Raw genomic sequence first — 12,226 nt, forward strand, 5'->3', positions numbered from 1 at the left:
TTGTCCAAGTTATTCAGGCAGAACTAGTTACTATAAATTTATGCTGCTGAGGTTTTAAAAGAAGTATAATCAATTTATCAGAGCCTAAAAAGAAACAATAAATATATCTACATTCCCTTTTATACGTACATGTAGATAATTCGCCACGTAATTATCTTTTATCAGAGCCTAAAAAGAAACAATAAATATATCTACATTCCCTTTTATAAGTACATGTAGATAATTCGCTACGTAATTATCTTTTATCAGAGCCTAAAAAGAAACAATAAATATATCTACATTCCCTTTTATACGTACATGTAGATAATTCGCTACGTAATTATCTATTATCAGAGCCTAAAAAGAAACAATAAATATATCTACATTCCCTTTTATACGTACATGTAGATAATTCGCTACGTAATTATCTTTTATCAGAGCCTAAAAAGAAACAATAAATATATCTACATTCCCTTTTATACGTACATGTAGATAATTCGCTACGTAATTATCTTTTATCAGAGCCTAAAAAAAAACAACAAATATATCTACATTCCTTTTTATACGTACATGTAGATAATTCGCTACGTAATTATCTTTTATTTAGAACAGACAGTGTGAAAAAGTAAACATTTCATTAAGAACTATCAGCTAAGACTTGCAAGCATGAGTCTGATTGTAATGAGTAATGACTGTAATTGCAGCATTTAACAAATACTGAGTCAGGTAACTTGATCTACTTCACGAATAGTTCCAAGAAAGGAAGGCACAGGGGTCCTTACAGGAAGTGGTGTGTGGAATTACAAGAAAGAAAGTGGAGATGAGCCTACTACCCGGGTGTTCTCTCAGAAGTAGAACTCATGGCGATCCCAGAGTGTGGTTGCTTGCTAGAAGTAACTAGAGAATAGCTGGTTAGCCAAGTATACATTCATTTGGATAATCAGGCTTCTTTGAAAGCCTTTTGGATGGACGTTCATCAAAGCAAGTATATCACGGTTCGCCTAAAACGACTTTATTGAAAAGTTCACCAACATGAAAAATTTGTCTTTCTCCTTATTATTTGGGTCAAAACTAACCAAAATCCACTGAAAACCAAATCGGTTTACGTTGCGGATTTTTTTTAAAAAAATATTTTAGGTCAAAAAACGGCTTTTTTTTGCATTGTTAAGCCTAATAAGGGAAAACCATATAGTTTTTTGCTAAACCAATGCATGCATTTTGAAGCTGAGGGAATTTCCGACAGATTGATGTATTTTATAAATGATAAAAATGAAATTTCGACATTCAAAATCAATAAAAAAGACATTTTTGAGCAAAATAAGGCAAAAACAAGGGTTTCTCGCATTTCAAGGCTTACTTAACAAATAAATAATCGTTTTTTTGTGGAAGGGAATGGGACTTTTCAAAAATGAGAAAAATTCCTGCAAAATACAATATTTATACACTGGAAAAAGGGAAATTTTCCTATTCAAATTCATTCAATGAAACTTTTTGGATTACTAAGCTCCTGCAATGCGATAAAAAATTATTTGGGCTCTTTTTCAAGTTGGTGAACTTTTCAATTAAAATCGTTCTAGGCGAACCGTGATATACAAATAGACAGCAACAAAAGATAATAAAACGGCGGGTTGAACTAGCCCAGAAGGGTTTTAATGGTACTCCCCAAAGGCCTGGAGTTGTTTACGTCGTTGCAAGATGATGTCACAATAAAGCGAGGACGTTCAAATAGTCGCATAGTTGGTGAAATTCACAGGCAAGATGTGGATAAAACAGTTCATTATACGACAAGGTCAGGAGGCCATTCGGACTTTTCGTTGGCCTCTTGACCGATTAGAAAGTAGACGCCTATTTTTTTGAGGTGAACAGTGGCGAAAGCACCTACTTTATTAACATTATTGTGGTCCATTCCCTGGACAGTGAAAGCTGTAAAAGGCTCCTAGGAAGATAAAAATCTAAAGGCGAGCTTCTGGATTCGAACCCGGGATCTCCGCATGGGAATCTAATACGCTAACCTCATTGCTAATCCCTTCCTCTTACTTACTTTATTATTAAACTTCCTTTTTGGTTTACAAAAAAAATTAAGCTACTCGCAGGACTTGAACTGGGGATCCCCCACTTAGACTTTTTAAATCAATACACCAAACCAGCCACCCCTTTAAGATTAAGTAAGCACACGCACCGTATACGCCTATCATCAGCCTGCATAGGTTCTGTCAGAAGAAATGGCACTCACGTATTCAGCACCGATTTCCTGACATAGTGAAGGACATATATCACTGAGAGTTCGGCTGTTAAGAAAAGAAAAAACTCTTACCTTCAAGCTTAAACCTCAGGAGTCCCTGCCCCCTTCAGTCAAGTCAAATCAGGACAAATGGGAAGCTTAAGAAGAAGTGAATACCACAAGATTCTCTGAGTCGGATGGCATAGGCAGATTGGCCTTAAAATATAATCTTTTCTTAACTTACATCCAATTATTTGCTTATAGAATTATCTTTAGGCTGGAAACATAGTGGAGCGGCAATGATAGCGAAGAGCAAAGCGGCAAAAACAAAAACTAGAAATAGATAGAGTTGCTCTATCTTCGCTAAAGCTCGCCACTATGCGCGGTCCCATATGTTTACTTGTGTTTGATTTCGCCGCTTCGCTCTTCGCTATCATCGCCCCTTTGCTCGCCGCTCCACTATGTTTCCAGCCTTAGATTGTAGACAACAGATAGATTCATGTTTCTACATAGATCTAGAAGAGTTTAACCTTTTTAATTTTGGCTTTAAGATGGATTTTTCTCAATAAAGAAAATATTGTAGTTAGTTAATATGCTACGTTAGTGAAGATTTTTCAATTTTTGTACTCTCTCAAATAAAGCTTTATGATGATATTAGTACGAACGTTTAAATCATTTTCAGAAGTTAAAAAATCAAAAATCAAAAAACATAAGACGATTACTAATAGATATAGATAAGAAAAAAATGTATTCGAATATCGGAACGAAATGTCGGTATGAAAGATTATTACTGAGAACACTTAAACAATAAGATAAAAAAAAGAAAGATAAAGATGCATTTTATGCAATAAAATGCAATATCACTTATGGGGAAAAGACTAACTGCTTCCATCTACTAGAAGATATTAATCTAGCTGAGACTAGCAAGGATGAGGATTTGTCCATATTGACTAAATGGAGGCTGTAAATCCTTGGAAAGCTGGTTGAGTTGGTTAGAGTGGTCTTTCTAAAGAGAGGTATGTCTTTTGCTGTTAGCTCTCCTTTAAAGAGATATATCCTAGAGTTATCTACCATCTGTCTAACGTCAACAACAGTTACTCTCTAGCCTCCATATGTCGAAAGAGAGAGAACATAAGCAATATACTTCTTAATGTATTTATTTTCTCTACTACTATTCTTTCCCAGTCCCTCTTTAAACACTAAATTAGTACGACAATGTTTAATAGTTCACGTTGTGATCAAATACAATCTGTTGCAGTCTTAGTTTATGTAAAAACTTGAAAATTAAAGGTAAATAGTTTCAGTTTGCAAATCATCATACAAAAATACAAAAGTTAAAAACGTATTTAATTCAAATGAATGTTTATAGCCAAAATTAAACTAAATATATAATCATCATTGCATCATTTTATGCAGTTGTGAAAATCGTAAATAAAAATCAAAGGTACGGTTAGATCCTAGCATATACGCAACAAAGCAAAAACTAAAAAGTAGGAAAAAACTAAATAATAATTAAGATTTCGTCCAAGTATACACATTTAAAATTAAAATGCAAATAAATTAAACAAAAACCCTAACCAAACGGAAGTTACCAGCTCCAAAATGAATCTTGAAATAGATCTGCAAGTGAATCAAATCTATGGCGCCAGGAATGGGAATCAAAAGCAGATAGAACACTTTTCTAATTAAGCTTAGCCCGTCCTGATCTTTACCTTGTACATACCAACAATTCAATTTATCCGTTATCGCTTTCATAATTTCCTTGTTCGGAAGAAAGATCAGATTCTAGTAGGGCAGCCCAAGGCCTACGCCTCTGCGAACCCTTTGAATCTATTGTGGCTCCCTCACACTAGAGCTCACCCTCCAGACCTGTCCTTTTAATCAGACTCTTAATGCTGGAGAGCGACTCTTGAGTAAAGCTCTCAGGCCTTGGTTTTTCCTCCTTAGCTAGAAAAGCCCCTCACAATTGTAGTGCCTCCTATTCCTGACAGAATCTACTAAGGCTATCATCTGCCAGGCCCATGCAATGCATCTGAGCCTGCAGTGGCCAGTTAATAGGCCTACAATTCTCCTTATAGCCTCATGGCCTTGAAGGATTAATTCTGCAGTCAGTCTTGGCGAATAGCCCGTGATGAACTCCTTTCACCACTCTTAGGACCTAGTCTGCACCCATAGTTATAATGGCCGCAGCCTTAAGACACTTGGAGACCCCAAAATAGGACTCCGGGACAACGAGGTGACCCAAAAAGCCTTCCCTGGCCAATAAATCTGGCGCTTCGTTTCCCTTATGTCCTGAATGACCAGGTACCCACACTAGAAAGACCTTGTTTTGGCTACTATTGTTCGATAGTATAGTTTTATATCTTTCCCAGTTTTGGTATATTTTGGCTTTTATAAATGGAGTTTTTCTTCTCTCTGCTCATTTAATCCAGAGATTTTTCCCACCAAAATGGTTTTTCCCATTGAGTCATTACCTTTTCAGGGCAATTTTCCAAAGTTCCTCTTCTCCCACACCAGGCTACTCAGCTCCCAGGAACTGGGACTTCAGATGCAGGTTTCCAGTAGAACCTGAACATATTCTTTTATTTTGATTGCGTGAGTGAAGGTAGAACTGGTCTTATTCTATATTTACCAAAATTATGTGTTCTAATATGGGTAAGTGGTTGTCATCCGTGGCTGAAATGAAATGAAGGCCATGCCAGAAGAGTAAGATCCATGGGGAGGACACTGCTATCCAGTATTATATTAGCCAGAACAGGCGAGAGCTTAAGAGACAAGGACACGCAAAGCTAAGTATTTTATTGTGGTACTAAATTCGATTATTACTCTTAGACCTTGGATTTTATATAATAGTTTATCAAGAAATTTATAGTAATGCGCAATTTTAGTTGCCTCCGTCCTACTCCTAATTATGTTGACGTAAAGCCTAAAGAAAAAGATTAATTTTCAAAAGTTTATCCCCTCTAAAAAAGAAAAATCGTATTCGAAATAGAAAAATTTTTATTTAGTTTACAATATTACATATTTACATATTTAGTTTACATTGCACTTAATTACAAATATAGAAATTTAAATATTCTTTTTGTGGCCCCCCCTGAATAATTAAGAGGTTTTTTTTCTAATTTGCCAATATTTTTTTTGTAGTGAATATTCAAAACAAATAATCACAAAATCTTTAAAGTCGATATTTTGCTTCGTTGAATTCGAGAAAACATATGATAAGGTTTTGGGGGCAAATTTTTTATTATAATTTCACAACATCTAAAGATCATTGGCGCTTAGTGAATTTTTTTCAGAGCACGGACAACATTTAAACGGTGTTCACTCATTGCATAAAATACTGTCAATACTACCAGACAACGAGGCTTATAAGAAGGTTATAGAAAGAGAAGAAATGTAATGGCTAGCAGATGGAATTTCCTTGTGGCAATTCAGTGCAATAACCACTGTTCTAATAGCATCCCACATGTGAAATAGACAGTGTATTCGTAACGTTTCATAATATGAATTAAAAGAATGCACTAATGCTTTAACCTATGACGTTAAATGAAAGTAGAAACTTGTAATTGTTTGTAGTACAAGGACACTTATCTAATTATACTTACTAAACATCTACACAGATCATGAAAGTTCTATTTATTTATTGTTCTAATTACTCATTTTTTGCGGAGGAGTAAATCCACACTTTTAGAAAAAGATTTCATACATTTCTTTTTTATCCAAATCCGTATATTAAATAAGAAAAATGGTGTTATTACGAGGGTCGTTTGAAAAGTCCGTGCAAAAATAAAAACTACTTAATTTTTGGGGGTAAACCTTTTTTATTTTTCAACATAGTCTCCTTTTAGGCTTATACACTTCGTCCAACGCTGCTCTAGTTTGTTGATCCCTTCCGAATAATAGGATTTGTCCAAGTCTGAAAAATAGCCATTCGTTTCTGCAATCACCTCCTCGTTTGAATAAAATCTTTTTCCCGCCAGCCATTTCTTCATATTGGGGAACAAATAGTAGTCCGAGGGAGCCAAGTCTGGAGAATAGGGGGGATGTGAAACGAGTTGGAACCCTATTTCCATTAATTTTGCGACCACAACTGCTGAGGTGTGAGCTGGTGCGTTGTCGTGATGGAAAAGGACTTTTTTGTGGGCCAATCGTGGGCGTTTTTCTTGCAGCTCGGTTTTCAAACGGTCTAATAACGATGAATAATATGCACCTGTAATAGTTTTACCCTTTTCCAGATAGTTGATGAGGATTATTCCTTGCGAATCCCAAAAGACAGTCGCCATAATCTTTCCGGCCGAAGGAACGGTCTTCGCCTTTTTTGGCGCAGATTCCCCCTTGGTAACACATTGTTTAGATTGTTCTTTGGCCTCAGGAGTGTAGTGATGTATCCATGTTTCATCCACAGTGACGAAACGACGCTTAAAGTCCTGCGGATTCTTCTGGAACAGCTGCAAACCGTCCTTGCAACACTTCACACGATTTCGTTTTTGGTCAAGCGTGAGCAATCGCGGCACCCATCTTGCGGATAGCTTTGTCATGTCCAAATATTGATGCAAAATATTATGTACCCGTTCATTCGAGATGCCCACAGCACTAGCAATCTCACGCACCTTCACTCTTCTGTCATCTATCAACCATATCATGGATTTTATCAATGATTTCTGGAGTAGTAACCTCAACAGGGCGTCCAGAACGTTGAGCGTCACTTGTGCCCTTATGGCCACTCCGAAAATTTTGAAACCACTTATAAACTGTTCTAACCGAAGGTGCAGAGTCACCATAATGTTTATCAAGCTTCTCTTTAGTCTCCTGAGACGTTTTGCCTTTCATAAAGTAGTGTTTAATCAACACACGAAATTCTTTTTCGTCCATTTTTTGAAAATCACTCGACTTCCTCGATTCAAACGAATGCCAAACACAAAGAAATAGACCGATCTGGCTGAAACTTGGTGTGTTGTGTATTCTTCCAAGAGATGCTTCTAACTAAACATAACCTCGATACGCGCCAGTAGTGCTATCTCTCTGACTTTGCACGGACTTTTCAAACGACCCTCGTACTCATACAACTTTCTTTAATATTTCTCAAGATTTTATCTGAAACATTTAACTCATACTTGGAACTTTAAGATTTATTTAATTCTTAGTAACATTCTTAGTGAAGTTTCTATAACAATGTATCTCATAAATGACTCTAGATTGAAGCATAACTACCCAGAAATACCGAACAACCAAAGGCGGATTTAGTGGAAGGCGCATCAGGATTTCATTTTAAAAATTATCAGAAAATTGAAACTAAAACAAATAATTATCTTAAAATTATGTAAACAATAAACCTTTGTAAGGTAATTTTGGGTTACCAGGAACTGGTGACTAAATCGCTGATAGTTCTTATTCAACAGGTTAATGAATAATAATTTTATAAACAAAAAACTATCCTGTCAGATTCTCTGATGTTATCAAAATTGAAGAATAAAGTTTCAGTTTTCTTACACATTTTTTTGTTTTAGAAAGATATTTTGTAAATACACTCAAAAAAGGATCCTTTTTTGCAAAAACCATTTGTTTCTGACAGGTGAATACTAAATTTCAGGTGCACCAAAATATTTTTGAAAGAAATTGGTAAGCAAATTATTTGAATTTAAGTCTACTAAAGTGGTTATGGAAAGCCTTTGCGCTCATCTCTGCCCGTGAACTGTTCAAGAATAACGTTATGAATGGTTTCACCTCTTATCAATGAAAGGCACAAAGAACAAAAAGAGAAATAACTCAATTTAAACAGTAATGATCTTATAACTTAAATTATTATAATCATTATGCAGAACAGGTAACCTACCTTACATTTTTATCCATTTTAACGAATTCTCTTTATCCATAGAAAAATGGATAATGCCACTGAAAGAGAAACATGGAATAACAAGAGAATTTTTACTGTAACCTCAAAAGTAAAAGATAACTACCATCAAAGCACAGAACACCTGTTTGACTAATCATTAGCAACAACCTTTCTCTGAACCTGAACGTACATATTAAGGAGTGGGGGAGAATAGTTACAAGTCAAAACATAATCGAGTAGGTAGGAGAAACGAAGCGAAGATCTTGTGGTAAGTTAAATGCCCTTCATTGACCTTCACAACAAGTTATTGAATTCATAAAGAGCGTTCATAGTTTTGAGTGTAACTGAAAATCAATTTCTAGTAATATTATTTGAAGCCTTATTGTTTGTGAAGGTCTTTATCTTATCTTCAAGTCTAACTATGGATTTTAGTTTCCTTCTACGATTTTCTCAACGAGGTCCAAAGCCAATTATTTGTAGGGTTCCTAGACTAAGGTCCTAAGATGCCAAGTTGGGTAACAAACTCCAATTAACAAGTCTGCACTAGAAAGCGTTCATTAATTACTGTAGCCTTGTTTCTTAATGTTCAAGTACAATTGTTCAAGTGGCCTCAAATTTAAATTTATTATAGAAGTAAACTCTCTAGACGGATGAGGGCAGATAAATAATTTTCTTTTGGGTAACTGGGTCACTAACGCATCACAAGTAATTTGAGTGTTGCAAGCTCATCACCAAACTGTGATGCCTCCGACTATTTGGCAGGTGTTCCCCACCACCTTGCAGCAAGAAAGTTATGCAGGAAGTTATGTGGAGTGCGCCACTTCAGCTCTTGCGGAATCAGCTCCTGAGGTATACCCAGATAAGAGGAGCTGACAAAACTAGAAGTTGTTGAAAGGATTACAAATAATTTGTGATGAAAATTAATATTTTGCGATTAAAACAAAGAAATAATCATTGATCTAGTATTAAGTTTTTAAACATTAGTCAATGTAAAATAAACAAAACGCGAAATACTGGAAAATTTAAAGCAGGAAATGAAAGATGCCGTTCATTTGTTAAAAACATGAGGGAGTTTTAAATTAAAGTATCCTTTTTAGCTCATTATAAGTTTGAGTCAGTTTTCAATGAATCTATAAATTTTATGATGGTCATAAAATAAAGCTAATAGATTTCATGTAACAATAAAATCCATATTAAAACTTGATTTTCGTTATGTATTGTTCTTTATTACACTAGCATTCCAAAACACAATACTTGCAATTTTGGTATCTTAGCATTCCGGAAAAAAAATTAAAAAGTTATCTACAAAGATTAAGTCACTCCAAAACATAGTACTTCCAAATTTGGTATTTTAGCATTTCGGGAGAAAAATATTAAAAAGTTTTCTATAAAGATTGATAAGCATTGCGTAAGTACCAAAAAAGCTTCCTCTTTATTCTAACTCATAATAGTTTTTAACCAAAAAAGCTTCTTCTTTATTCTAACTCATAATATTAGTTTTTAACCAAAAAAGCTTCCTCTTTATTTTAACTCATAATAGTTTTTAACCAAAAAAGCTTCCTCTTTATTCTAACTCATAATAGTTTTTAACCAAAAAAGCTTCCTCTTTATTCTAACTCATAATAGTTTTTAACCAAAAAAGCTTCCTCTCTATTCTAACTCATAATAGTTTTTAACCAAAAAAGCTTCCTCTCTATTCTAACTCATAATAGTTTTTAACCAAAAAAGCTTCCTCTCCATTCTAACTCATAATAGTTTTTAACCAAAAAAGCTTCCTCTCTATTCTAACTCATAATAGTTTTTAACCAAAAAAGCTTCCTCTCTATTCTAACTCATAATAGTTTTTAACCAAAAAAGCTTCCTCTTTATTCTAACTCATAATAGTTTTTAACCAAAAAAGCTTCCTCTTTATTCTAACTCATAATAGTTTTTAACCAAAAAACCTTCCTCTTTATTCTAACACATAATAGTTTTTTAACCAAAAAACCTTCCTCTTTATTCTAACTCATAATAGTTATTAAAGACTTTAATTAATCCAGAATCATCTGGAATTAAATAATAAATCAATTGTAGGTTTTAGTTTAAAATACTTTACATTAAACTCTACATATCTAGTAATTTATTCATGTATTTCCCTTTAATTTCTCTTGCTCTACTATAATAAGAGAAAATGTAATAGTTTTCACAAGAAAATATTTGTTTTATGGTCAGAAAAAGTGTTTTCCACAGAATACGTGTGCAGTCGGTATCCACCGATTTTTAAAAAAGAAAAACTAATAAGTTTAAATTTGATACTTCGTTTAGTCAAACTTAGATTAAAGTGGGGCGGAACTGATGCTCAGGGCACCTCAGCTAAAAAAAAAGGCTTAAAAAAGGTTGAGGACTTTCCCTACTTGTTCTATTTGCGCCACTATCTCCTTTGGTCTCAAAAGATCCAAAGGTTTCATAGCACAATCACTCGATTGCAACGTAATCTAACAACAAGTGAGAGGCCGTTTCCTCCTCTTCCTGAACACAATCTGCACAACGGTTCCCCGAGCTAATAAGCCCCCACCTTGTACAGAAGCAACCTGAACTAACCATGCCCCGTGTGTAGGCATGTGAACAAAACAACCAAGGCATAGTCTTAATCTAATCTAGTCAAACTTGGCACACCGAAAGAACGTCTACATACAACTATCTCGAAATTCGTTCCTTTAGTTTTTAATTCCAAATATATGTATATACAGGGTGTCCCAAGTTATATGGATAACGACTTTTTCTCGGAAACTAAGGTAGCTAGAAAAAAACTAAAAAATACGTGTTCCCTTAGTTTTTTGTTAGGAATCCAAATTTAATTTGCAAATTTTTTTCGGTGCTTCCAGGCATGTAAAGAGATATCTCGATAGGCAAATTGATGGGCGTGTTATATCGACACGGGGGGCGATTCAATGGCCAACTCTCTCACCGGACTTGACACCTATGGACTATTTCCTTTGGGGATACCTGAAAAACAAGGTGATTATTCATAACTTTTTTCTTTCTTTCCTTATTCTGCTTATCTAAAAGCATTACTAAATCTAGGTGCATCAGAATCAAGTCAGGATTGCATCTGAAGATGAACTAAAGCAAAGAATAATAGATGCCTGTAACTCGGTTAAATTCGAATCTATTTCTTTGGCAGTAAGGGCAATTGGCAGGAAAGAGCATGTCTATGCATCTCTAATGGTGGAGGCCAGTTCGAGCATGATCTGTAATATTAATGAGGAGTAAAATTTATAATAAAATAGTACTTTTCTTCTTATTCAATCAAAAAACCGTTATAATATTATCATTTTGAAATTTCTTATAAGAATCATGTTTTCATTCATAACTTGTAAAATATCGCTCACAGAAAAAAACCGTTCAAGTAAATTTTTCTTCAAAAAAATAGAGGAATCTATTTCTTAAATAAAAACCGCACCTTCCCATTTGAAAAAATGAAGTTGGTGTCTGTATCTCGCTTCTGGAAGCACCGAACAAAATTTGCAAAGTAAATTTGGATTTCTAACAAAAAACTAAGGGAACACGTATTTTTTAGTTTTTTTCTAACTACCTTAGTTTCCGAGAAAAAGTCGTTATCCATATAGCTTGGGACACCCTGTATATAGAATATATAGATTTACAATATTTCCTTTCATCAATTTCTCTAGAATAATTTGTTTATAGTCTAGCTCTCTAGGAGCAGTTAGGGTAGGTTTTCCTGTAAGGTTACATTTCTGTAAAGGTCACAAACTTATTCGTGTTAGTAAGGAATTAAATATGACACAAAAGTTTGCAGTTTTTTGAAGACAATTTTTGAGTTGAGAATTTCAAGATTAGTTGTAAGAGACATTCGTGGACTGATTGCAACAGATTCATTATTTTTCACTGAATAACCATCTTAAATACTTACAGAAAAACATTTGCAATAAGTATTTCTAGTTAAGAAGGGTAGAGGGAAAAGTAAATGGAATCTAGTAAATTGGGGTTGTAAAGATTTGTTTAAATGGGCTAAAAAGAAAAGAAGTTACAACTAGAGTTTTCTATTAAAAATTAATCATATTTTAGGTTTCCAGAAGTTTACTTGTTGGAAGCGATTTAAAGAAAAAAAAAGTTTTCTCCTACTTAAAATTATTCAGTTATTGGAGAGCGAAGAGGATATTGGACAAGGAGTGAACAAGTCTCTTCTTACT

General features: G+C 34.4%; 1 protein-coding gene across 6 annotated transcripts in view; it reads right to left on the minus strand.

Annotated features, from left to right (window-relative positions):
* The window catches only part of rho-5 (rhomboid-5), a 319,932-nt gene that overhangs the window by 41,848 nt on the left and 265,858 nt on the right, over positions 1-12,226 (minus strand). The window contains exon 1 of one of the 6 annotated variants that reach the window (XM_074141087.1): positions 8,034-8,222. The exons of the other annotated variants lie outside the window; for them this stretch is intronic. Within the exon in view, the coding sequence (XP_073997188.1) occupies positions 8,034-8,050 (17 nt within the window). The 5' untranslated portion in view covers positions 8,051-8,222. Of the gene's footprint in view, positions 1-8,033; positions 8,223-12,226 lie in introns of those variants that run through there. 6 annotated transcript variants of the gene reach the window in all.

The sequence above is a fragment of the Rhodnius prolixus genome, unplaced genomic scaffold (genome assembly GCF_049639745.1).
Source record: "Rhodnius prolixus isolate KJV_2025 unplaced genomic scaffold, Rpr scaffold_6, whole genome shotgun sequence".
NCBI lineage: Eukaryota > Metazoa > Arthropoda > Insecta > Hemiptera > Reduviidae > Rhodnius > Rhodnius prolixus.